Source organism: Triturus cristatus, chromosome 12 (genome assembly GCF_964204655.1).
Source record: "Triturus cristatus chromosome 12, aTriCri1.1, whole genome shotgun sequence".
Classification (NCBI taxonomy): domain Eukaryota; kingdom Metazoa; phylum Chordata; class Amphibia; order Caudata; family Salamandridae; genus Triturus; species Triturus cristatus.
In genome coordinates this window covers 179,848,146-179,875,864 of record NC_140595.1, presented here as the reverse complement: position 1 = coordinate 179,875,864, position 27,719 = coordinate 179,848,146, and the positions used below count along the sequence as shown (strand labels likewise).

General features: G+C 49.2%; 1 protein-coding gene across 10 annotated transcripts in view; it reads left to right on the top strand.

Moving 5' to 3' along the window:
- Positions 1-27,719, top strand: part of CNOT1 (CCR4-NOT transcription complex subunit 1) — a 1,579,387-nt gene that overhangs the window by 500,133 nt on the left and 1,051,535 nt on the right. For all 10 annotated transcript variants that reach the window (XM_085638198.1, XM_085638193.1, XM_085638201.1 and 7 more), the window contains one exon: positions 2,943-3,093. In XM_085638198.1, coding sequence (XP_085494324.1) covers positions 2,943-3,093 — 151 coding nt within the window. The remainder of the gene's footprint in view (positions 1-2,942; positions 3,094-27,719) is intronic.

Below are 27,719 nucleotides of genomic sequence, written 5' to 3'. Positions count from 1 at the left end.
CTTGGAGGCCTTCCCTGGTCACAAGGCCCTGGGTACCATTTACCAGGGGCTGACATGTGGCCAGGGTTTGCCAATTTGGGTTTTGGCTGTTGGGCAGTTTTTAGGGAAGGAACACAGACCCTGGGCACCTGATTGGCAGAAGGCCAGGGCACAACAAGGAAAAGTGCATCAGCTATTAGGCAAAAAAGGGGGGTTACTGCAACAGAAACCCACCTTCTTACAGTGGCTTACGAACCAGGATTGGGTCAGTGGCCGATCTTGTTTCCTCAACCCAACCACACTGTCGTGACGGATTCCTCCCTTCTGGGGTTAGGCGGCCACATGGGAGAGGCTGAGATCAGAGGCCTCTGATATCTGGCAGAGTCCGAGCTTCACATCAACCTTCTGGAGCTCCGGGCGATTCGCCTTGCACTAAAGACAACTCTTCCCTCTGTCCGGGGAGGAGTAGTGTAGGTGTTCAGACAACACCACCGCCATGTGGTATTGCAACAAACAGGGTGGGGGTGGGGTCGTGGACCCTATATCAGGAGGCCCTCCGCCTCTGGGAGTACCTGGAACATCAAGGCATTTCCTTGGTGGTTCAACACCTGGCACGTTCTCTGAACGCCAGGGCGGACGATCTCCGCTGCAAGTGCATGATGGATCACGAATGGCGTCTTCATTCGGAATTAATTGCTTGCTTCCGGCATTTTGTTGAATGTATTTGTTAAAAGAAATATGTGGAAAATGCCTTGCCACAGACCATATATGCAATCTTTTAGAGACATCTAGCCACAGATGCCTTACTTAAGAATATTTCTCTGGCGCGAGATTGGATTTGTGAGTTTTTTTCCCATAGCACATCTGCAAGTCTCCATATCGATGTCTATTGGATGTGACGACGATGAGCCCATATAACTCCCTCGCTAATTAAATTAAGGAATCCTTGCCTAGATCCTGTCTCTATCAGATAATGCGCTACTCAAGGTAAGTAAGTTGTTCATTGATGTTATTCATAACCATTATTGGTGGAAGGCTATCATTAATCCCTCTGCTTTGCCCCTCACCACACTCTGTGATGGTAAGGCTTGTTCATCTCTGCACCTCACCATTGATCTCTTCCTCTGTCTATATCTAAATTTCCAGATCAGTGAGAAAGTGGATGATTAGTTGGGGTGATTGAGACCACAGCATGTAATGTCACTATCTTTATGCGGTTCTGTTTGGTTAGTCTAATTTAAACCTTAACACAGTTGTGGGTAGCTGTGGCTCAGAGCATTTAGACCTAACCTAAGGCAAACCAGTGTATAGCATTCGTCAGTACCAAAACAGTTAATACGTCAAATGCAACACATTAAAAATCCCATTCCAATGTAATAAAATAGTATACAATCATCATCAATCTTTATTTCGACATTAGTCATAAAAGTATACATACAGTTAACATTAAAAAAAGAGAATAGACCAGATTAGTGCAAATATACAAGACCATACAACATTTTACAATACCTCCGTACAATCTAGACTTTAAAAGACTTCTTCATAGCAGCTATGACACTGACGGGAGGATATAATTTCCAGCAAGGTTGTCACAAATCCTTCTTTTCCTCCAACTAGCTGCCAAAAATAATGACACAGCACAGACGATTACAGAAGTTAGGTCTGTTTTATAAATTCGATAAGCGTGCATACAGTGGTTGAACCCAAAATTTTTGCAGACTGGAACAATCCAGCACCTTCTGAACTTTTTGTAAGCAGGACAGAAAAATAGTATATGCAGTTCAGTTTCCTGATCGGCATCACAACCAGGACAATTTTTTGGAGAGAGCGGAGACCATTTACTCGTGAAGGGTCTTATAGGTAAGGTGCCATATCTCCATTGCAAATACAATTTACTTGTAAAGTATGGTCTGATATCGTTTAAAACATCCTCAAAAGTATAAAAATCTTTAAACAATAAAAAAGTTTGTTAAAATGGAAGCTTGGAATTTCTGTACAGAGGCAATTAATTTGGCTTAATAATATAGGTTAGCCAAATGCTTCCGTGAAACACTAATAGATGCTGTCGCCGGGTCAGACCAGAGCAGCGGAAGGCCTATTCTCCCCAATTCCTCCTTCACATACCTCAGCCAAGGATGTTTCCCTGCGTTATGTAGCCCTAGGACTTCCAGAAGTTCTTTTCAAATCCTCCGCCAGAATGTTAGAGGTTTGAGACCCAATTCTTCATCTATAGATCTGAGACCCAGATCGAGTCTCAGTGGCAGTAAAGGATTATTGGGGGGCGGGGGGCGGCGGCCAACAACTGCCTTTGGAATTTGTTTTCTGTGACTGATATCTGGGCGGCAATAAGAGCCCCAGAGTTCACCACCATATCTCAAAACCATCCAACACTCGTTGGATGCCCATCGGAGACTTCGAAAGTAGTAGGGTATCTGCGAACATAATCGCAGGGACCCGACATCCAGCAAGCTTGGGGGCATCACTATATAGTATACATTTTACTGAGCAAGCAGACCACAGAATGACAGATCAGGGGATCGGAGATGAGATTCTTGTGTTAAAGTTTTTTTTTTTCTAAAGCATTTTAGCATCACAGAGCACCCACTGTGGGTATCTGTACTTGCTAGACCTGTGCTAGCATCCTCAAGATTGGTGTGATCTCTTTCTGCGTTTCTGAAGTGGGAATGGCTTGCATTTCTAGTGCTGTCCGTTAAAAATACCTTTGTAGAATGGTCACCTTTTTCCTTACTTAAAGTTGAGCAATAACATTATGGATTAAAGACGCTTATAAGTTGTTTGCTCTAATATTACGTGCAATATTTATCAATGTTGGGATGCATCAAGGAAACCTTGTTAGAAAATGCTAATTTTCCTAATTCCTCCTCTGAGGAGTGAAGGGGTGTTGAGAACTTTTAATTTTAGCACCAGGTACTGTTGGTATTTAGTGTGTCTTTGTCATGCAGGAGCGTTTCTCAGGAGTTGTCGGAAACCATCCTCACTATGGTTGCGAATTGCAGTAACGTGATGAACAAAGCCAGACAGCCACCTCCTGGGGTCATGCCCAAAGGCCGTCCACCAAGTACAAGTAGCTTGGATGCCATTTCGCCTGTACAGGTAATTTTAAGCTTTAATGCGTCAACACTTGCATAATGGTGCACAAAGTTTTTCTCTTGAAGATTGAACGGGGGTTTGCTAAGTGAATTTGGTCTCCGTAAAATGTAGAAAGTAGTTCTCTGCACTGGTAGTTTTCAGCTTATTGCATACTTGATAATCTTGTTGTGTGATCTGTTGCAGCAGAATTTCAATGATTTAATCTTTTTTTTGCTGAATAAAAGATGTGAAGGCTTTGAATAGCTCCGTTTAAATTAATTTTCCATAGCCAAGTTGCTGGAAGATCTGTATTTGTTGGCAAATTCTAAATTCTCCAAGGACACCTGGGAGGGACATGGTGGTGACTTTGGTGTTATTCAATATGAGCTTTGACTTTCAAAGCTTTGCTCCTCTGTGTATGTGTTTTCCTCCATTAAAGTGTACTACTTGTGCAGCAAAAGATGAGAAAGGTAGTGTTCGAGTCATATGAGCTGCAGATCGCCATCTGGTGTTGGGCCCGGATGTTTGCACTTGTTTTTGTCCTGGAAAGTCTTTGGAAGTCACAAGATAGGCGACCCCTCCTTTGGATCATAGTGCGCATGGGCATCGGCTCCATCCTCAGATTGTTTTTTTTCCGCCATCGGGCTTTGATGTATTTTTCGCGCTCCAGTTCTGAACCGTTACCGATTCCATTTTGATGTGCAATCCTTCACCCTTTCTACGGTATTGTCTCGATTGCGAACCCTACTCGTCGCGCATCTCTCCAAGTCGAAGTCTTCGATTCCGGTCGTCGACGAAGGCCTTCAGGCCTACCTGGGCCTTAGCATCTGGCTCATGGAAAGTATGTCATTCAAGAAGTGTCCTCGATGTGGGTCGAAGTTCCCCTACACTGATCTGCATGAGGTGTGTAACCTCTGCTTGTCACCGGAGCACGAGGCCGAAGACTGTCCAGCTTGTGCCTCTTTCCACTCCAAGAAGACAATTCTGGATCGGCGAGGTCGGAGGACCATGGCTCGCTCGTCGACGTCCATCCCCGATGACATCTAAGAGGGCGTCTATGTACCACAGCGGGAGAGGGTTGAAGAAAGCCTAGTCAGCGCCTCCGAAGCCGATGACTCCGATGTCGAAGAAATCAACTGGCGCAGAGGGTCGTAAGTAAAGACGTCGTCCCCCACCCCCTCCATGCAAAAAGGCTTCGGTCACACCTTCATCTTTGGGCCCAGGTGCACACCGACACACCGCTTCCCACGTCTCGCCCTCTGGCCTGGCAAAGAAGCCTACCAAGCCTTCAGGCGTCTCGGGCTCGAGTCAGCCTGCCACTGGTGCCGAAACTCAATCTTCGGCACTGAAAAAGAATCCGCCCCCTCCTCCGTGTCGAATGCTGCTTCCACCTCAAAGCCCTCGACACCGAAAACAACTAGCACCGACTCGCCGGCACTGAATAGTGGAAGCCGACCAAGAAGCCACTCCATAAGAGTTCGCACTCGCGCTCTTCGGAGCCGAAAAAATCATCTGAACCCAAAAAACATACAGGGACTGCCAAACAACTTTTTCAATCAGACCCTGCACAAAAAACTCTGGTTAAAGACCCTAAAACTGGTCAAGTTCCAGGAAAAGCCCACTGGACAACCCTACAGCTGCTCCACCACCTAAGAGGGACATTGCTTCATCCCCTCTTGGATTCTCTTCACCACCACCACCACCTCGTTCTTCTACACCATCTCCTACACCAGTAGACGACACCTCTGACACGGTGGGCGGCGGGGGGGTATGGGGGATCTGCCACTAGGGGATCCCGATCCACCTGATTCCCCTGACCCCTGGGTTGACTATAATACACCTGATGTCCCTACTGCCCCGCAAGTTGACATCTATCCCTTCCCCACCACAGGACGCCATGGGTTTCAATCAGCTCGTACACCGAGCTGTCCAGTACCACTGGGTCGACCTACACACAGACCCTGTGGAGGACGATTTTTTGTTGGACACTTTCAACAACACCCAAAGGTCCACATCTACTTTACCCATGCTCAAAGGAGTTATTAAGCATGCTCCAGATGTATTTAAAGATCCTGTTAGGGCTCGAGTCATCAACCCTCGCATAAAGATAAAATATAAAGCTGCCCCTACAGACCCAGCTTACATTAAGGGCCCTGTTCCATTAGACTCAATGGTGGTATCCAATGTCAGAAAGAGGGCTAACTCTCAAACATCAGGTGACACAGCCCCACCCGACAAAGAGTCTAAACTCTTGGGACGCCCCCGGCAAGAGAACAGCCTCACAAGCAGCTAATATACGGCGCATCGCACACATTCAGGCCCTGCTAGCCACACTAGGGCACACTATGATGAGTTAGAGTCCCTTTTGCAATACCTTCCGGACAAATACAAAAACAAAGCAAACAGCCTCATACAGGAGGGTAAACTAATTACCAATACCTCCATCCGTTGCACTCTCGATGTTTCAGATACCGCCTCCAGAGCTGTAAATACAAGTGTCCTTTTGCGTAGGCACGCTTGGCTACGCATTTCAGGCTTTAAGCCTGAGGTACAAAGTTCAATCCTGAACCAACCATTCGACCAAGAGCACCTCTTTGGCCCTAATGTGGACTCCTCCCTGGACAAAATGAAAAAGGACACGGACATAGCCAGGTCAATGGGAGCCTTGCAATCGCAAGCTCCCAGACGTTCTTTTCGTCGCTCCTCCTACAAAGGCAAGTCCAGAGGCTACTCCTCAGACAACCCCTCCACCTCTTACAAGGCTCCCACCCCGTCCACCTTCACCTGAGGATACCAGAGGAGGTTACAGAGGCAACAATAACAAGGGCAGAGGCAGGACTAACAGCACCCGCTCTGCCTCCACCCCTACCCAATTGACTTCCCTCTGCTTCCCCCGGACCATTCCACTCCAGTCGGGGGAAGACTACAAAAGTTCTTTGCTGTCTGGACCAACATCACCACAGACAGGTGGGTGTGACAAATAGTTAAATCGGGTTACTGTCTCGAGCTTACCTCTACCCCCCCCCCCCCCAACATACCACCCAAACAGCGTCCAATGTCACAAGAACATCTATCGCTGCTAAAGGTAATCTCCCTCCTACAAAAAAATGAAATAGAAGTAGTTCCCCTACACAACAAATCCACGAGTGGGAACTTCATCCGCAAGTTCTTCAGCTGTTTCAAATGTAGGGGCAACCACAGATAGATGTCTTCGCCACCCACAAACGCCAAATGCCCAAGCTTCGCCGCCAGATATCCACACCCATTGTCCAAAGGCAGTGCGATATGGATGAATTGGTCAGGCAGATTTGCGTACGCTTTTCCGCCTCTCCCACTCATTCCACTGGTGGTGCGCAAACTACAGCAACACTCGCTAACACTCATTCTAGTTGCTCCAACTTGGGCCAGACATCCGTGGTACACCACATTACTGGAACTGTCCGTAGTGCCGCACCAAATATTACACCTCTCACCACGCCTTTTAACCGAGAACCGTGGAGAGATCAGACACCCGGACCCAGATCAGCTCAATCTTGCGATATGGCTGCTGAGGTCTTAAAGTTTGGTTACCTTCATCTACACCCTGACTGTATGAACGTCATTAGAGAAGCTAGATGTCCCACCACTAGAGCCTGCTATGCAGCCAAGTGGAAGCGATTTGTGATATATTGTCATAACGCAATCAATCCCCTAGACGTGTCTATCCAACACATCTAAAGTGTTTTGTGCTCTGATTTGAAGTATTTTAGTGAAAGTGTTTTTAGCATTTCTATTTACTTGCTGCTATTTAAGATTGATTCCCTTCGCTTACCCGCACCTTAAAAGAAATTACGCTCTTTTTAAACATCTACTCCCTCTTACCTCTTTCCTCTTTGGGGCGCCGATCTCGGCGAGGGTTGGCGGGATTTCCAGGTTATTTGGGCACCATTTTGACAATTGATGCTGATCAGCGCTCTAGTAGTTCTGACATCAGGGGCATTTAATGCGCGCCGAACGGACGCGCAGCGGACGCGCCGCTGGTGCTCCGAAGGTGCGCCTAAGGCAAGCCCGACTGCGCCTCGGCAGCGCCCAGCGCGAGTGAGGCAACTTTGTGGGCTCAAGGGTCTCACCAGCCCGCGGCTCTGGTCTCATATTCCGGGGAGGCTCTCAGGGCATTGGACTCGACTGCCTGTCGCAAACCTCACTCTTTGAAAGTGGCAGAGAGGCCTTTGGGAGCTTGCAGTCTGTGGTTTTCAGCTAGGGGTGAGTTGTAGACGGCCCTCCACTATATTCTCCGGTCCCACTGAGCGGACTAATTCTGTTACGTTTTCGGCAGCTCTAATTAATGCTCGTTCTTTGAAGAAACATCATGCGGACGTTCATAAGCTGTTGGAGGATGGCACCTTAGACATGCTCCTTACGGAGACTTGGCTGGATCCATCCTCCGCTCCCATAGTTGCTTTGACGACTTCGGTGGGCTATAAGATCCGGAGAGCTGATTGTCAGGGGTTCAGGGGAGGAGGTGTTGCAGTTATCTATAAAGATCGGTGGGATCTTCATTTGGGCGACTCAGGGGACTGGGCCGGCTGCGAGGCACTTGATTTTAGCGCCCACTTGTCAGCCCACTTCACTCTTGGGGTTTCCCTGATCTATCAGCCCCCGGGCCCCTCTGGCCCCTTTCTTCTGGCGTGGGGAGATGCTCTTACCTCTAGGGCAGCTAGGTTTTCTCACGATTTGGTGCTAGGTGACTTGAATTTTCATTTGGATACGCCAGAGGTCAAGGAGGTCTCTGACTTGCTGGACAATCTTCATACTGCCCAACTTGCCCAGCACGTCGGCCTCCCCACCCATCAGGCTGACCATATACTGGATCCTATCTGTTCCAATTTTTCCATTCTGGTACATGATCCCCTCCCAGTGTCATGGTCTGATCACCATTTATCTCACTTCTCTTGGACCGTCTCCAGGGCTGAGGCTCAGGCACCTGTCTTCTTGAAACCTACTCTGGGGAAAGTGGATCCTCTGGATCTTGCTCAGGCTCTGGACATAGCCAGGCCCCCGATGTCCGGGTGTTTGGAGGATTGCATATCAGGGTTTTCTGGCTGGGTGTCTGGAGCAGTGAATTCGATCACCTCTTCTCGACCTATAAGACTGGCTAGAATTACTCCCTCTAAACCCTGGTTCACTCCCGCCCTCAAGGAGCTTAAACGGGAGTGTAAAGTCCTGGAGCGAGTTTGGCGGAGGAGCAATTACTGCCCGGTGGTCAAAATCCGGCTTAGAACAACCCAAAGATCGTATTATGCCGCCATCTCTGTGGCTAAAGGTCTCTTTTACGCCTCCCGCATCGAGGCGGCTAGGAACAACTCTAAGGAAATCTTTTCTATAGTCCAGAGTTTTACCTCCCCGTTGGCCCAAATAAGCGTGGCTCCTTCCTCCTTTGACTGGTGCAACATCTTGGCTGGGTCGTTCAGCGATAAAATTACGGCCATTCAAGCCTCCTTCTCTCCTGACTTGCGTGTTCTGCCAGGGTCGCAGCCTGTGTGGCCGGTTCCTTCTACTCGGTTGTCCGCTTTTATCCCGGTTCACCCTCTGGAAAGTCTTAAAATCCTCAGAGGACTTAAATCGGGGTCCCCGGCAGATGCCTGCCCAGCTAGACTACTGGCAGCTGTAGCAGTGGTCACCATGGGTGTCCCGCAGGGTTCCTCCCTTAGCCCTTTGCTCTTTAACATTTGATACGCCTTTGATCCATCTGGCTGAAGCTCTTGGTGCTAAGGTCTTTGCCTATGCAGACGACACTCAGCTCCTGTTCACCTGGGATAAGGCCTCTAGTTCGGTCCTTGCGGCCCAACAGTGCCTTCGCTCCATCTTCACTTGGCTGGCAGGCGCTCAGCTCAAGTGTAATGAGCAAAAATCTGAGATCCTGCTTTTTGGCACTTTTCCGTCTGATTTCCGTCATCAGCTTTGGCCACAGGAGCTTCCTCTTCCCTCGTCCGAGGGACAGCCCACTAAGAACTTGGGCGTCTGGTTCGAGGAGAATCTGGTGTTCTCCACCCATATCAAGAAAACTGCTGGCTGCTGCTTTGGACTTATTAAAACCCTGAGTTTTTTTCCTCTCCTTCCGCAGGCAGCCATAGTTAGTTACTTGCGCTTTGATCCTTTCTCGGCTGGACTATGCAAACTCTATCGGGTCTCCTGGTTACCTAATTAAGAAATTGCAGGTAGTCCAGAATACTGCGGCTAGGCTGCTACTGGGCCTCTCTTCGAGGATGAGTCACTTCTCATCTGGCTTCCCTCCATTGGTTACCAGTTGTGGCCAGAATCAAATATAAATCTCTGGTTCTGGCCCATCGTGCTCTACATGGTCAGAGTCCTCTCTATCTTCAGAGGCGCTTTTCTTTCTATGTCCCCGCGCGGGCCCTGCGCTCGGCTTCTCTAGGCCTAGCCTTGATTCCGAGATTTGGACTTCAGAGGATTGGAGGCTGCTCTCTGGTGGTCAGAGCCAGTAGGGCCTGGAATGCCCTTCCCCTTGATCTTCGTCTTACCCAGGAGCTTGTAGTTTTTAAAAGGAAGCTGAAAACATTTCTTTGTTTGATTGTCTCTGTTTGCCCTCAGGTTTCGCGCCGGGATACTCGTGAATAGCCGAGCGCGTTACTATTGGAATATAAAATAACATAACATAACATCATAGGGTACCTTCTACTCCTCCAAAGGTGCAACTTAGCCTATACGTCCATTAGACTGCAACTTGCTGCCTTAGCAGCATACCTACAAAATAGACAACACATCCGTTTTCAGGGTACCTGCCATCAAAGCCTTTATGGAAGGCCTTAAAAGTAGAATTCCTCCAGAGTTCCAGCCTCACCTGTGTGGAATTTAAAGATCGTTCTCACAAGACTAATGGGCCCTCCTTTTGAACCTCTTCATAAAAGTGAGCCTCAATTCTTAACATGGAATGTAGCTTTCCTAGTAGCCATTACTGCTCCGTGTCACTCCTCTGGGTGGTTCCTTGGGGTCCCAGCGATTCTACGTGGAGTTAGTGAGCTACAAACACCAACTATCCAGGAACCTTTTTTGCAACTAATCCTAAACTGCTTCCAAAAGTCATTTCTCCCTTCCACTTCAATCAGTCTGTGGAGTGGCCCGTATTGCTCTCGCAACCACAGACAGTCGCAGAAAGAGCTCTTCATACTTTAGATGTTGAAAGAGCATTGCTTTATTACATCGAGAGAACACAACCTTTTCGTGAGACCAAATAACTTTGTCTTTTTCACAACCACACAAAGGCAACCCCATGTCAAAGTCTGGGATAGCTAGATGGATCGTTAAATGCATTCAAATTTGCTACCACAAAGCAGAAGGTACTTTATCTGTTCCTCCGAAAGATAGGGGCTTCAATGGCATTTTTAGGGAACATTCCCTTAGATGACATCTGCAGGGCAGCTACATGGTCTACACCGCACACATTCACAAAACACTATTGCGTGGATGTGCAAACAAAACAAGCTAGTGTGGGCCAGGCTGTTCTCAAAAAACGAATTCAAACTCCTGCAGCAGATATTGGTTGTCGCCACGAAGGATGGGTACTGCTATACAATCTATGCTAAGTGTGTGATCTGCAGCTCAGATTCCTCGAACGGCAAATGCTACTTACCAGTATGCATCTGTTCTTGGCATGTAGAGCTGCAGATCCACACACGCCCACCCACCTCCCCGGCTACCTTTATCTGTTCCAGTACCATCTTATTTAGATACAGCATACATGGGCATCTTTCCTTTTTCTTACAAAGCTCCATCATTTCCCTGCTGGCGAAAAACAATCTGAGGCTGGAGCCAATGCCCATGCGCACTATGATCCAAAGGAGGAGTCACCTATCTCGTGACTTCCAAAGACTTTCCAGAACAAAAACAAGTGCAAACGTCCGGGCAAAAAAACCAGATGGCGATCTATGCGAAGTGTGTGAATCTGCAGCTCTACATGCCAACAACAGATGCATACTGGTAAGTAGTATTTGTCTTACCACTTGTTTCCGATGACAGTTGATTTCCTAATGAAATGACCAGATACTCCTTTGCTGCTGGGCCTTCAAGATGAACTGTACTGTTCCTGCTGGGAGGAGTAACCTGATCCTAGTGAAGGGGCAGGAATGTGCTCATAGAAAATTACATGGCTGAGGAATATCTTGACATATTGATTGTCCAACATCTGCAATGTCACAGCAGGCCAGGATTAGTGATAGATACATGGTTAAGAGAGCTTATCAATCATATAAACAAATTTTAAAAAACTTATATACTTTTTCCCAGACCCGATGTAGGGTGCATGTATCTACTTCCTTCATTAGTTATCCCAATTTGAGGATCTATCCCATTGAGGTCGCGCCACAGCCAGAATTGTTTGAGCCATCCTTCTAGCCTTGTTAGTTGAAGTCCTATTCCCACTACCCTGCAACTGAACTATTTGTACAGTGAAGTTTTCGGTGCCCCTCCCCATGGAAAATGAATCTGCATTTGATTGATTCAGAGATGATGGCTCCTACATCTAAACCGCACCTTTTGGCGAAATGGTGTAAACTGGCCCAAGATTTTGTCTGCCCTCCGCTGTAACTTTAGATTTGTAGTACGAGCTGGCTGCAGATACACACACTATGCACACTCCTGCCATTTAGTATGTGAGGTCTATCAGCAGATTCCTTACCTTTGAATTTCTCGGGCATCGGACCGGATCTGTAAGACTTTTCTAGCAGAAATACCCTTGTGTCTCGGTAGGTGGAGTCTGTTGGTTCTGCGTGACATTCTGCGTCGTCCCCACTATTGATGTCTGCGTCTCCTATATAGGCGACACTGTGGCGTGCGGAGTTATTTTCTTTCCGCGCCAGTCAGCGCAGATATGTGAAGAGAGCTACCCTCCTATATTTTTTTTTTTCTTGGCAGGAGTATTTTTGACTCTCGACTACTTTTGGGTTTATAGATTTTTTTTTTTTTTCCCGCCTGTCAAGACTTCTGGACTCAAACCGTGCAGTGCCTGCCACCTTGCCATGTCTGTGATGGATCCGCACTTGGTTTGTCTTTAGTGCCTGAATCCCGACCACGACTCGCTGTTCTCAGACTGCCAGGCCATTGCCCTGAACGATTTGAGGGTGCAGTCCCTAAAGCTGCTTGCGGCCTGGTGCTTTGTACCGCATTGTTTGTCCTGGAGGTCTCGTTCTTGGTCGAGATGAAGGTCCAGTCAATGTTACTTTGGTCCAAAGTCCTTGTCCTCCCACTCAGTCATCTGGTAGGTCTGGTAAGAGCATAAGAAACACAAGAACTCTAAGCATGCTTTGACTTTCATCCCCATGCTTTGCCTTCTAGCTGTCCGTCATCTGATGTGACAGAGGACCCACAGCGCTCTAGGCCTTGTTCTGCGGAATATGCGACTGGGTCAGCTCTGTGCTTCCTTACTTTCCCTGGAGCGACCCACTGCCCTGCTCAAAGAATTTCATGCCATGTGCCTTATATTTGGGCTGCCTGACCTTGCATGTGGTTATTCCTGCTACTTTCTGGTCCTAAAGAAGGGAAAGGGCCTGTCCCCTACCCTAGATATGCGAGTACTCCACTACTTCCTCAAAAACGGAAAATTTCAAGATGCTCACTCTGGAGCCAGTCTTGTCTGCCCTAGATCCAGGAGACTGGAAAGTAGCGATGGACCTGCATGACACCTTTTTTCACATTCCTGTCCTGCTTGCTCATTTGCGCAACCTGTGGTTTTGCAGCATGAACCTTTCTAGATTCACTATGCTGTGCATTATTCCGTCATCTATTGCTCGGGTCCGGAATTGTAGTATTTCTTTTTTTTTTTTTCGTGGCTCAGGTGGGCATCGACATACCACCACTTGCTGTCCTTCGTGATGTCGACGTGCTTCCTCCGGTAGCTTCCACCTTTGGTTGCCATCTTTAGATTTTTTTCCTCTGTTGGGTCTGGATCGATGGTGAAGGAGCTCCAAAACTTTGTAGAGAAGAACCGACAAAAAATCAACAAACATCGAAATCACGAAAAAGATACCGGATTACGAGTCGCGTACAGAGGTCGACGAAAGAGGAGAAAGAACATCGAAAACTTCGCTTCTTCAGAGAATGCGCACAGAGGGGGCTCCCTGGGCGCGGTGAAGGACAAAACTCCCTTAAAATAATGCGCAAACTACCACCACAAGTACGCTCAAAAGGGCCAACACCCAGTTTGCAATCTCTGCCTGCTGCTTGACCATCGAAGCGAGGACTGCAACGCCTGCTCAGCTTTCACCCGAAGACCCTCGGAGTAAGAGAGGCAAAGAAGAACAAACTGCAGCATGCAGGGGACACCTCCTTCGCTCCGAGTTTTAGAACTCTCCAGTGGAGAGGAAGATTAAATTGCCGAAAGACCGGAGGACGCCATAGCCGTCTAGGTCGAAAAAAGTCCGGAGGAGGTAAGTCATCAAACCCCAAACACTCCACTGAAACTCGCAGAAGTGAGTCAAAGTCCTCGATGGGAGCATGGCCGACGAAGAATTTGATGTCTGCAACTGCATCCAAGGACAAACAGACCGCCGGTTCCTTCGAAAAGGACTCCCAGACAGCGAAATCCCAAGAAAAGGGAAAGGCGTCGAAAAGCAGCCACGAAATAGAGGCCTGAAAGCCGGTACGACTTAGGCATCAACCGTGAAAAGAAAAGCCGAAACCCTCGACGCCAAACATGCGGCTGAGACTGGGGAAAGAAAGAAGAAAAGGCTTGAGGCAGAAATGGCAAGCATTTTGAAACGCAAGAAAGACGTTGAGGAAAAAATGAAATTTTACAGCATTCTGTCAAACCACACCCGAAGCCGAAAAGTGCGTAGAGGAAATTAAACCACTGACCACACCTGAACCTGGCGAAGAACAGGAGGAGGAAGAGCTACAAAGGGTGGAAGACTAGCAAACTTACCAGGGCTCGACATCCTCGGAGGCGCGGGACTTGCAGTAGCAGTATCTCGATGCCGAATCACCGGAAGGTGTAGAATCCTATCCTTCGAGGTCTTCGCTGCCAGACAACATAGGGATCTACAATCAGGTCATCAAAAGAGCTGCAGACACATGGAGTGCAGTGATGGAAGAAAAACCCCAATCTTGCTTCCTCTTGGAGGCATTGTTGCCATCAGACTAAAATCCAGTTCCTGCCCATGCTCCCAAGTGTGCTGGACCAGGGGGAAGGAGGCCTTCAAGGAACCTGCTATGTGTAGAGCAATCTTAACACACATGAACCTAAGCAGCAGTCTGCCGGAATTTACATGCACATCCACTTTGTTCGTTATTTGTTGTGACTTCACATCAGTTATCTGAATGTTTCTCTCCTGTTTAACCTACAGTGCTCTCAAACCAAACCTCCCCCTCTGCTTTTAGGAGGAAAAATAGACCCGTTGAAAAACCCAAAGGATATCACACTGAGGTCACCACACTAGTTACCCATCAGTTGAGGCACATTACAGGTATTAGTCCAACATAAATTTCATATATCAAAAAGTCGATAAGAGTTTAAAGTCCACAAACAGATCAAGGAATTTCATTAATTCTCATTTTTTAATTTTCTTTCTTGTATTGTCCAAGTATCATTACAACACATTATGTGTTGTAATGATACTTGGAGAATACAAGAAAGAAAAATAAAAAATGAGAATTAATGAAATTCCTTGATCTGTTTGTGGACTTTAAACTCTTATCGACTTTTTGATATATGAAATTTATGTTGGACTAATACCTGTAATGTGCCTCAACTGATGGGTAACTTATGTGTAAAGCAATAACCCCAAGAGCAGAGAAGAAATAATAACTTTCTTCAAAGGACCCCATGTACATTACGGGATCAGTACCAGCCAACTCAATCATCACATCCACGGCTAGCAAGAGGGCAAATCTAGCCACAAACACTGGAACACCTCCAGATAAGGAGAGCAGGAGAATGGACCTATAGGGGAGGAAGATGGAGAGAAGCGCGGCGATCCAATGGCACATCGCCAATTGCAATGCGCTCATCAACCGACACGCATACCAGCACTGGAAAGAAGTGGGTGAACTCCTAAAACACCTGCCAGAGCAATACCAGAGAAGGGCAAAACACCTGGTAGTAGAGGGAAAGAACATAGCACATATATGTTTGGAGTCTGCCCTAGACGCAGCGGAGACATCAGGCAGATGATGCTTGGAATAACAGAAAGGAGGCATGCCTGGCTAAGGATCTCGGGCTTCAAGAATGAAGTTCAGAACAACATTCTCAACACACCCTTCAACGAGGAACAGCCTTTCGGCGCATACGTTGATGACAAACTGAATGAATTCAAAAAGGACAACGAAACAGCTAGGTCCATGGGGGCGCTACAGTTCAGAGGCATGAGAAGAGGGACACCATCAAGGAGGCCAACGGGTAGGGGGAACCACCAACCTGTGGCACCACAGCAAACATTCCAACAAGGTTATCAAGGAGGTAATTGGGGACAACAGCAGGGACAACAGCAACAAAGCTGGCTGTACCAGCCCCAAAGACAATCCTTTCGAGGGCACGCCCGAGGAAGGGGAAACGGACAGAGTGAGTCAACAACCCACATCCAAGTGACTCCTCAGTAGGACCAACGCACACCCAGCCAACATCTCTAGGGGTGCGGAAAGGGTCAACACAAAGACAAAATCAAGATCTGCAGTCCCTACATCACACACCAGTAGGAGGCAGGGTAAAATACTTCCTCCAGGATCGGAGGAAGATAACATCTGACAAATTGATACTAAACGTCATACAATACAGTCATTGTCTAGACCTAGAGAAAGCACCTCCAAACAAAGCCAAGAGGCAGAGTACGCTCAGCAAAGGAGCGTGCACATTGCTGCAGGAAGCACAAAAGCTTCTAAAGAAAAAAGCCATAGAAATAGTTCCATACAAGGAACAGAACAAGGGGGTCTACTCCCCCTACTTCCTCATACTAAAGGTAGACAGAACCTTACGGACAATTCTGGATCTAAGATTCTTGAACAGGTTCATGAAAACTAAAGGTTCAAAATGACATCACTCCAAGAGGTCATACCACAGCTACAAGGAGATTACATGGCAACTATAAACTTAAAGGACGCTTACTTGCACATCCCCATCAGCAAACCCAAACATCTCCTAAGATTTATGATCAACGAGACTCACCACTAGTTCACAGTGCTGGCATTCTGACTCAAATCCGCACCAAGGGTTTTCACAAAATGCCTGGCAGCAGTTGCAGCACACTTAAGGAGGCAGGGGATAAATGTATACCCGTACCTAGATGACTGGCTGGTAAAAGCAAACTCGTATAACAAATGCAAGCGGCACATGGTAAAAGTCATTCACACACAAGCCCAACTAGGGTTTTCAATCCATTGGGCAAAATAATCAGTAGAACCACAACAAGTGAAGATATTCTTAGGTGCAGAGATCAACACCATACAAAACAAGGTCATTCCAAGTGCGAAGAGAACCTTGGCAATATTGAAGGAGACACATCTTTACCACAAGGGGCAAGTTCTGACAGTGAGGACAGTCAGCAAACCGATGGGAATGATGGCGTCATGCATACATTTGGTCCCAAATTTCCGCCTACACATGAGGCCATTCCAAGAATGGATCCAACAGCAATGGTCACAAGCAACCGGGAGTTGGGAAGATCCAGTGGTTGTCACGCAAGTAGTACAGAATGAAATAGCATGGTGGAACAAAAAGAACATAACACAAGGGAGACTATTCTCACAACCAACTCCAACAGTGACCATCACAACAGATGCCTCCTAAATGGGGTGGGGAGTGCACAGAAACTCCCTCAAGGTACGGAGATTGTGGTCACTACAGAATGCGATAGTGAATCAACTACCTAGAACTGAAGACAGTGCTCCTAGCCTTGAAGGCCTTTCAAAAACAACTGTATCGACACAGGGTACTAATCCAAACGGACAATACAACCACCATGTTCTACATCAACAAACGAGGAGGGACACAGTGACCCTATCAGGGCTAGCACAGGAAATATGGAAATGGGCATTTCCAAGATTAATAGACTTGTTAGCAATTCATCTACCATGGAAGGACAATGTGGAAGCAGACAGACTCCGCAGACGGACGTCGGCATCCCACGAATGGGAGATCAACCACCAAGAAATCCAAAAGATATTCCTCAAATGGGGAACTCCGCAAATAGATCTAATTGCATCACACCAAAATGTCAAAACTTCGCATCCAGACAACCGTGCAAACAGTCGCTAGGGAATGCGTTATGGATAAGCTGGTCTGGGACATTTGCCTACGCTTTTCCACCGATACCACTGCTACACAGGGTACTAGACAAATGCAGATTCAGCAACAAGACTCTAATATTGACAGCACCTCAGTGGGCCAGACAAACCTGGTTCTCACAGATCATGGAGATGGCACAAGTGCCCGCATGCAGGTTCCCCGCAACAAAGTACCTGTTTACAATGTAGAACGCAAGAGTACTACACCCAGAGAGCCTCAGCCTGGCAGCATGGCTCCTGACGACCTAAAGTTTGCACACCTCAAACTACCGGCAAGCACAATGGCGGTGGTCAGAGGCAAAGAGACCTACCACAAGAAAGTGCTACGTAGCAAAGTGGAAAGAGATTCTCCGAATGGTGCATTAGGGAGAAACTACAAAGAAAAATTACAAATGACTCAACAGTATTAAAATACTTAACACATCTACTACAGAATAAACCTAGCTACACATCTCTAAAGGTGCTCTTAGCCGCGATAGTGCCTTACACAAGAGACAAAACAGGAAAGAGTTTCTTCACCTCTCAAGTAGTAAAAAGATTTCTAGAGGGGCAAAGAGAATCGTACCTCCAAACAGAATGCCAGAACCAGCATGGAAATACAACTTAGTGCTAACTCAATTGATGAAGGCACCATTTGAGCCTGTTCACAAGGCAACTATGCACGTGCTCACGCTAAAGACAGCCTTCTTAGTCGCTGTCGCATCACTACGAAGAGTGAGCGAATTACAAGTGCACTACAAGACCCCTACCTGCAAATACACAATGATAGGATTGTGATGAGAATAGACCCACATTTCTTGCCAAAGGTGGTGTCACAGTTCCACATCATCAGAGAATTCAAATACCAAGTTTTTCCCCAAAACCATCCACAAGCACAAAAAGGGCGTTACACACATTGGACGCGAGGAGGGCAGTAATGCACTATATAGAAAGAATAAAGGAGTGCAGGAAGACAAAGGGATTCTTTGTGTCTTTTGCCAGCAGTTATTTGGGACGACCAGTTACCAAAAATATCATTGCACGGTGGATTTTACAATCCATACATCTCTGCCACAAACAAGCAGGGCAAGATTTAAAAGGAGCAGCTCATGCTCCTCACTTAAAAAGGAAGAAAGGAGCAACAATTGCGTTTCTAGCAAACACACATAATCTGAAAGACACGTTCGATTCCTTACCTTAGAATATCCCCAGGCGTCGGGCTGGATCCGGAAAGATTTTTCGTCGGCAGTACCCCTGCGCGCCGGTAGGAGTCTTCTGCGGCTCCGCATCCGTCGTCTGCGTCGTGATCACCGGGATGACATCGGAGTACTTAGACACCGCCCTCACGCACTAACGTCTGTTCTTCTTTTTTCCACGCCAGCAAGCGCAGATCCGGGAAGAGCGTACCCATAGTCCTTTTTTTACTAACTTTTTGGACAATTTCGTCTATCTTTTTCGAGTCGACTTCGACTCCTGGTGCCCGTAGGGATGCCCGGGTTCAAGCCGTGTGACGTCTGTCACCGACTGATGTCGGTTACCGACCCCCACCATCGGTGTCTCTACTGTCTTGGGGCCGACCACGATGACAAGTCGTGCCGGGCCTTGCCCTTGAAAGCTGGGCGGGAGCGGCCCCACAAGCTCCTCGAGATCCGGCAGTCGGCTCCGCGCCGCTCTAGGAGGAAGTAGAGGACTGGTCACGGAGCTGCAGTCATCACCGCTAGTCGGGATCCAAGTCGTCGCACGCTGGTAAGTCGAGGCATGGCAAAGTCAAAGAAGCGACATCGCTCTTCTGACTCCCCATGCCGGTCGCGCGACTCGGCCGAGGATTCGGGTGACACCCGCGCGGCTAAGCTGGAGTCGCATCCGGCCGCACACCCTCTGGTCCATGGGCTTCATGCGACTCTGGGCGAGATTCAAGACTTCCTTGTGGCCATGAGGACACTCTTCCCGCCGTCGAGGCCTGCTGGCGCGCCTCCGGGCCCCGCAGGTCCGACTGGGGGTCCTAGCGAGCCGGAGGATTAGGTGCTGTCGTCTACATCGGTCCCGCTGTCGCAGGCCCCCGTGGGATCCGGGCCTGGATCCCGGTCGACGCCAGTTGACCTCAAAACTCATCTGCTGGCGCCGATCCCCATGGTGTCGCTCCCGGCGCCGTCCTCTGACGCCGTCCCTGGTTTCAGCCCTGGTCCGGTGTCCTGAGCGGCACCGCTCGGTGCCGTCTCCGGCGTCGATGGGTTAGCCTTTTGCCTATGACCCGGCTCAGTCATTTCTACCTGATTATCAGGACACGGATGAAGGGGAGGACTGGGAGGGGTCTGAGGACCCTCTGGCTCAGCAGTGCCGGTTAAGTCAGGACTGGGCAGATGAGCTGGGGGAGGCCAGTGGTCTAGACACTTTGCTTGACACTGGTTTTGTCTCTCCCCTTTCCGTGGCTACGGAGGATGGCGCTACTTATGCTGTGGTGCTGCGCAAACAAGCCAAGGCCTTGCGCCTGGAGCTCTCTGCAGCGGCCGTGAGGACTAACCTCCTCACTGAGGTGCTTCAACCGCCTGTAAGCTCTTTGGAGCCTCTGCTGCAGTTTAATGAGGCCCTCACCGACGTTCTGATGGGCACTTGGTACAAGCCCTCTACAGACTCCTGTGGATCGGAACGTGGCCCGACGCCACCGCCTAGCTCCGGGCAACACCTGCTTTCTGTCCGTACACCCCACCCCTGAGAGTCTGGTTATCCAGGCCTCCACGTCTCAAACCGCCTTCCCGTCCTCCCCTCCGGACCCGGAATCTAAAAGGATGGAACAGTTTGGCAAGAAACTGTTTTCCTCACTCAATCTTGGTTTGCGGTCTATTATACCACATGTCTTTTGGACCGTTACACCCACTCTCTGTGGGATACAGTGGCGGACGTGCTGCCCCAGAGGATGCAAGGACACGGCTCGCCCAGGCTCTTGCGGAGGGGCGTGATGCAGCACGGTATTCCATTAGGTGTGGACTTGACACCACGGACTCGCTGGGCAGAGCGATTGCAACGATGGTGGCGATTCGTCGTTACGCCTGGCTGAGGTCCCGAACTTTTCAGGGGATGTCCAGAGCGCACTCATGGACATGCCCTTTGATGGCCGTCGCCTTTTTGGCGACAAAGCAGATAGCGTGCTGGAGCGCTTTAAGGACTCCAGGGCTACAGCCGAGTCCTTGCGTCTGTCGGCCCAGCGCCAGCAAACTTCTGCTTTTCTCCCCTTTCGTGGCCAAGGAAGGGGCGCCCCACACGTTCGTCCAGCCACAGGCTGCAGAACCAGCCTCAACGCGGACGTGGATTCTGCCGTGGCGGAGCAGAGGGACAGAGTTAGCCATCACCTACTCCACTGGCGTACCATCACTTCGGACAGGTGGGTGCTGCAAATCGTCCGAAGGGGCTACTCCCTCCCCTTTGAGGCGACCCCTCGAGCCATGCCACAGCATGTCGGGGGATCACTTGCAACTTCTACAGGAGGAAGTTACGGCCCTCTTGGCCAAGGGGGCCATCGAGCGCGTTCCAGGCCCAGAAGTAGGACGGGGTGTCACTCCCACTACTTTCTGGTTCCCAAGAAGGGCAAAAGGGGCCTACACCCTATCTTGGACCTCAGGCGTGTCAATGCCTTCCTCCGGAAGGAGAAGTTCAAGATGCTGACATTAGCTCAGGTTCTGGCTGCCCTAGACCCTGGAGACTGGATGGTAGCGTTGGACTTGAAGGACGATTATTTCCACATCCCCGTCCTGCCGGCCCACCGGCGTTACCTGCAGTTCACGGTAGGCTACAAGCACTTTCAGTTTACCGTGCTCCCCTTCGGCCTCACCAGTGCCCCTCGGGTGTTCACGAAAGTGATGGCGGTGGTCGCAGCTCATCTGCGCAGGTTAGGGGTGTAGGAGAGTAGGGTCTGCTTCCTAAGGTCACCCCCACTTTTTGCTTTTGCTTCACTGGTTTTCGACATAGATGTGGCTGTGGGCCTGCTAATCAGACCCACAGCCCAGCTGTTCTCTCTCTAAATTCATACTATGTACTTTAGGTACATAACCCAATTGGTAAGGATCACCTTATAGGGCCCTGTACAGTGTACCTTAGGTACCCAGGGCATGGGTGTACCCTAGGCCCACCAGGGGCTGCAGCATGTATTATGCCACCCCTGGCTGGCCTCCCATCATGACACAACTGGCTGATCACTCAGCTGGGGCAAGGTCGTGTAATCACCCCTTGCTTAGGTATAGTATCCCTATACCTACCTTATGTATAGACACATGGGTAACCTTTCAGCCACTCCTATGGCAGGCCTTGACAATCCTGAAGGCAGAGTGCTTGGTAACATGTGAGATGGTGCTCTAGCATGAGCTGAACCTGTCTGCAGCTTTCGGAACCATGTCCTTCTAGCTGTTCTATGATATTGCCTACCATATTCTCTTAAAGTGCCTTATAATCCTCGCGGTTATGGTAACTATGGTTTGGCTTTATCAAAACATGTTGTGTAAGGTGTCTAACACTTTGGAATACTACCCCCACACCATTTCTGGCAATTAGGATAGTATTCCCCCCCCTTCTAGAGGGAGAGACATGTGAAAAACCTACTACCCGGTTAAAGTTTACCAGAGCCCCAGCATCACAAAATGGATGCTGCTGCCACAGACACAAGTCTGACCTCCTGCTGCTGGGAGTCCTTCAAGCGAGGGAGGCTTGGACAATAGGTTTCCTGCCTTGGGAGGTGCTAGCACCACCCTAGACAGGGCTTAATGTATTGGGGCAGGGAGGGATGAAAGAAACGAGACACTGCCTGGGGCACACAAGGTGTCCCATGCATAGTCCGGTTCAAACTGGTGCTGGGGCACTCCATCCCCAGTCCTGGCGCGAAACTGGACAAAGGGATGGGGGTGTAACCACCCCCTCCCTGGTCCCACCCATAGGAAGGACCTAGCAGGTAACCCAGCCCCCCAGATTAGTATGGGAGCTGAGTCCCTAGGACTTTGGATTAACCTGAACTGAAACAAGACACGAAACTCTGGACCTTCGACATTCGACGACAAGAAGACTGAAGAATCTCCCTTGTGGCCAAGGAGTGGCCACCCTGTGCAAACGGGCACCAACAAGCGACCTGCCGTTTGCTTTGCCCAATTTCTACGAGGAACCGACTGCAGAGCCCGACCAGCGCCTTGACCTCCAGACTTCTCTGACCCTGATCCACATCCACAGCCAAGCTGAGATCCGTGGAGGCGACGAGAGACTTGGGACCGGCTACCTGGGAAAATTGGTGAGTAGCTTCCAGCGTAGCTTCTGAGGCACCCTCGAAGTTGTGCTCTGGGGATTGAGAAGCCCCAACCCCGAGCACCATCTGCACCGAAGATCAGCCCTCCACACTCCACGAGTTCTGCGTGGGGCCCTTCTGCATTTTCCTGCTCGACGCGTCTGTCCGGTTGCTTGCCCGTTTGCTACTAGCCTCAGTGACGACGAACCCTTGACTTTTCACCGCTGGTTTGGCTCCTCCAGACTGGCCCTTGCTTCCCTGCGAAAGAGAAGCACCTCAGACCTGCCTGATCTGCACATGAAGCGAATTTCCATTTCTGCGTGGGTTGCCTTTGCCAAGGCTTGTTGACTCCAATCGGGACGTTGACTCCGCCAGCAGCAAGATCCTTCGTGGGACAGCTCGTACCCTGGTTCTGGTTGTCCTCGACGCCTCCTGGTCCACGCAGCTGCAGAGACAAGCTTCCAGACATCACCTGTGTTCTGCACGACATAGCCTGGTTCCTTCCTGGTTCCACACGGTCACTGGCTAGTGACCCATACTTTTCCCCTCTGCTTGCAGGTGTTCTTCCTTTAAGATGCATCCTTGGATCCACCGGACATCTTCCTCCTGGCCGCCTGCCAGCATCTGTTCTTCAGGCATCCATAGGATCTAGCGACGACACCCGACACATCTTCACACCTATGCACCCGTCTCCTGTGGGTGAGGTAACGCGAGTACTCCGGTGTTCCAGTGGATATTGACTATCCAAGTGTCTAAGTCTTTAGTTGCTTCCTCCTAGTTACTTCGGAAGTGTCCTTAATCTTCCTATTTCTAATTGCTACATTCCCATTGACTTTAATGTAACCCGCGTGTGTGTTTCCACACTGCACACGCTTCCCGTGGGCCTCCCACTTCCTAACTATTGGTAGGGTAGTGTAGCCCCAGCGATTCCCTAGGCCTACTCTCTGTTCGTGACGTGGTACTTATACCACTTTCTTAGTATATGGTTTGCGTGGCCCCTGGGCCTAACTGTATTTTTCCTGTGTAACTTAACGTATGCTACTTAAGAAATTGTTGTGCTTAGACCTCTGAACTCATAAAGAGTGCTGAGGGTATATGTTAGAATAAATACATTCTAATTTTATATATATCTGGTGTGGTGTCCTTTCATTTGGTATTCAAGGGATTGTAATGGTATAACAGCTGGCTTCACATGCCATACAGAGTTTAGCCTAAGACTGCTCTTGTCCATGCTACCACTAGGATAGCTGGTTTATAAGGTTGACTTTACAACCAATCACCATAAGGGGTGTTTGGACTGATACAGGGTGTACACTAGAACTAGTGACATCCTATATCAGGCCAACTTCTCACAAGGGGTTCCAGTCTTCCCCTATCTCGATGACTGGTTGTTGAAGGTGGGCTCGCCCTGAACATTCCTCTCCCACCTCCAGACTACGGCCGACCTCCTGCATTCGCTGGGGTTCTCCTTCAATGTGCCATAGTCACATCTGAGTCCCCCCTAGAAGCTCCTCATCGGAGCGGTTCTGGACTCTGCCCAGTTTCGGGTCTATTCTCCCGAACAGCGGGTTCGGGATATTCAGACTCTGATTCCGATCGTTCAGCCTTTATCCCAAGTTTCGGTCAGGATGGCCCTACGGCTGCTGGATCTGATGGCCTCCTGCATCCTGCTGATACATCATGCCTGGTGGCGGATGCTGGCTCTGCAGTGGGACCTGAAGTTCCAGTGGGCTCAAAATCAGGGCAACCTGTCCGACCACGTCCTGATCTCGGAGGGCACTGTAAGACAGTTGCAGTGGTAGCTCACGGACCGCGATTGGGTCAGTGGCAGATCCCTCTCCCTACCCCAACCGGAGAACGAAGTGGTGACTGATGCGTCCCTCCTGGGATGGAGGGGGTGGGGCACATGGGAGAGGCGAAGATCAGAGGCCTCTAGTCTCCGGCAGAGTCTCGGCTCCATATCAACCTAATGGAGTTGCTGGGGATCCGGCTTGCACTGAAGGCATTCCTTCCTTCTGTCCGGGGAAGTTTAGTGCAGGTGTTCACTGACCACACCACCTCCATGTGGTATTGCAACAAACAGGGTGGGGTTGTGGACCCTTTGTCAAGAGGCTCTGGGCCTCTTGATATTGCTGGATCATCTGGGCATCACCCTGGTGGTTCAACACCTGGCGGGCTCTCTGAACGCCAGGGCGGACGAACTCCGCCGTCGGTGCATGATGGATCACGAGTGGCATCTGAACTCGGACGTGGCGCAAGGTCTCTTTCGGCAGTGGGGAAAGGCTTGGTGAGATCGGTTCGCCACCGAAGAGAACGCGCAATGTAATCAGTTCTGTGCTTTGGAATTTCCAAGGCGGCACTTGCACAGAGACTTTTATTCGCGAGTGGAGTTGCGGTCTGTTGTACGCCTTCCGCCTGTACCACTTCTGCCCAGAGTGCTGAAGATCCGGTGCGACCGGGCTCAAGTCATCCTTGTTGCTCCGGATTGGGCACGAAGATACTGGTATCCCGAGCTACTTAGTCTGTCAATCGATCCCCCGATTCGACTGCCTCTTCAGGAGGACCTTCTGTCACAGCAGCAGGGGACGGTCCTCCACCTGAACCTGTCCAGCCTCCACCTCCATGCGTGGAGATTGAGCGGCGGCAGTTGATGCCATTTGACTTGCCTCCTGAAGTCTGTGATGTCATTCTGGCAGCCAGGCGTCCCTCCACTAAAACGGTATACGCCTGCAGGTTGAACACATTTGTGGCATGGTGCACAGCAAAGGCTGTGGATCCCCTTTCCGCCCCTCTTTCTGAGGTTCTCCTCTTTCTTCTTTCCCTGGCCCAGCAGGGCTCTGCTCTGGGCATCTTCAAGGGATATCTTTCAGCTGTTTCAGCCTTCTTGAGGCTTCCTGATCAGCCTCTTTTCAAGTCCCCTTTTGTAAATGGATTCTTAAAAGCCATTACTCACATGTTTCCCCCTGTCTCCTTTGTAATGCCTCAGTGGGACTTGAATCTGGTGTTAACCTATCTGATGTGCACTCCTTTTGAGCCACTTCATAACTGTCCTCTCAGTCTTCTGACTCTCAAGACTGCTTTCTTGGTTGCCATCACCTCTGCCAGAAGAGTGAGTGAGCGAGCTCCAGGCTCTCTGCTAAACCTCCTTTCCTCTCTTTCCATCAGGGTAAGGTTGTTCTGAGGACTCGCCCTTCTTTTCTTCCTAAGGTGGTTACTGCCTTTCACATCAGGCAGTCCGTTACCTTACCCACCTTTTTTCCGACTCCCTCTAAAGACGAAGTGAGGCTCTGGACCCAAAACGTGCGCTCTCCTATCTGGACCGCACAAAACTGTTCCGGTTGACGACCAACTCTTAGTTTGCTACGTGCGCACTAAGAAGGGGCGGGCAGTGCACAAGGGAACCATCTCTTGGTGGGTTTTTTTGTGCATTAAGGTCTGTTATTCCTTGGCTAAGAAGAATCCTTTCTTTCCACTCAGGCCACAGCGGCTACTACTGCCTTGGGATGGGGAGTCCCTCTGCAGGACACTTCTCATGCAGCTATGTGAGCCTCGCTGTACACGTTTGCCAAGCATTACTGCCTGGACAGCCAAGTCCGGAGAGACTGCTTCTTTGGCCGTTCCGTTCTCCAGGACTTCCTGGTGTGATCTTGGCTTGCAGACCCACCCACGGGGTTGGTATTGCTGGGGTATCTATTCTAAAGTGAGGAATCTAACTAACGTGTTTCTTTCAGATGAACAAGTTACTTACCTTCGGTAACGATATATCTGTAAAACATTAGTTAGTTAGATTCCTTACCGCCCCACCCATCCTCCCCGTTCTGCGAACCGATATCTAGGGTTAAGGTCATCCCTTTCAGGGCCCTAGTTTCATGGCACCCGTGTCGGTTTCTTGCATGGCTCTGCGTGCCTGGTGCGGAAAGCTATGTACAGAACTGATGTCCGCACGTGACGTCTAAGTACTCCGTCATCCCGGCGATCACGACGCCGGACGTGGAGGCGCAGACTACGCCTACCGACGAGCAGGGGTACTGCTGACACAATCTTTCCGGATCCAGCCTGACGCCTGGGGATATTCTAAGGTAAGGAATCTAACTAATGTTTCTTAGAGATATATCATTACCGAAGGTAAGTAACTTGTGCTTCAAGGCTGTAAATCAAGATAAAGCTCATAGGCAGTGACTGCTGTTTCACAGAACATAAACAAGTGAACTTTATTCATAGTGAACTACAGTGTGTCATGCACAGTCCAGCTCATATGGAAAACTGAACAGGCAATTACCACATGTGCGAATTATTGAATGAAAATACAAATAAGAGGGAAGATTTTGAGTGAGAACACAAAGAAGTAAACCCACTGTGTTGAAAGACACCAAGAAGGGGAAGATCCTAATAGGATAGCAACAAAGAGTGAATCTAGTAATGTTTTCCCATGGTGAGTTACAAAAGGTTAACATCTGTGACTAGAGAAACCGAAAAGGAGGAAAAGAGCTTGTGATTAGAAAATACCATTTCAGAACCCGAAGTCACCGGGTCAGGGTAAGAGGTGGAACAAAAAGCTCCTCAAAGTAAATCAGGAAACTACCTAGTAGTTAGTCTGTCACAAAGTCTTCAAATGGTAGTAAAAAATATCATCCCCAATGGTAGCCCCCTCAGTTTAACGAAATCCCCTAGAGTTTCGTTAAACTGTGTGAGCTACCATTGGGGATGATACTTTTTACTACCATTTGAAGACTCTTCGTGATGGTCTAACCACAAGGTAGTTTCCTGATTTACATTCTGAGGAGCTTTTTGTTCTAATTCTCTTCCCGCGACCCGCCAACTTCGGGTTCTGAAATGGTATGTTCGAGGCATATGAGCTGCAGATCGTACACTGCATTAGATCGCCATCTGGTGTTTGGCTCGGATGCTTGCACCTTGTCGTCATCTTGGAAGAAGTCTTTTGTAGTTTTGAGATAGGGGACTCCTCCCTTGGATGATAGTGCGCATGGGGATCGACTCCATCCTCAGATTTTTTTTTCTTCCCCCATTGGGTCCGGATGTAACTTTTGCGTTCCTGTTCGAAACCTTGTTTTTCAAACTTTTTCGACGAGCAAACTATCTAGAACTCTCCGGTATGGTCTTCGATCGCGTGATCTTCGCGCAT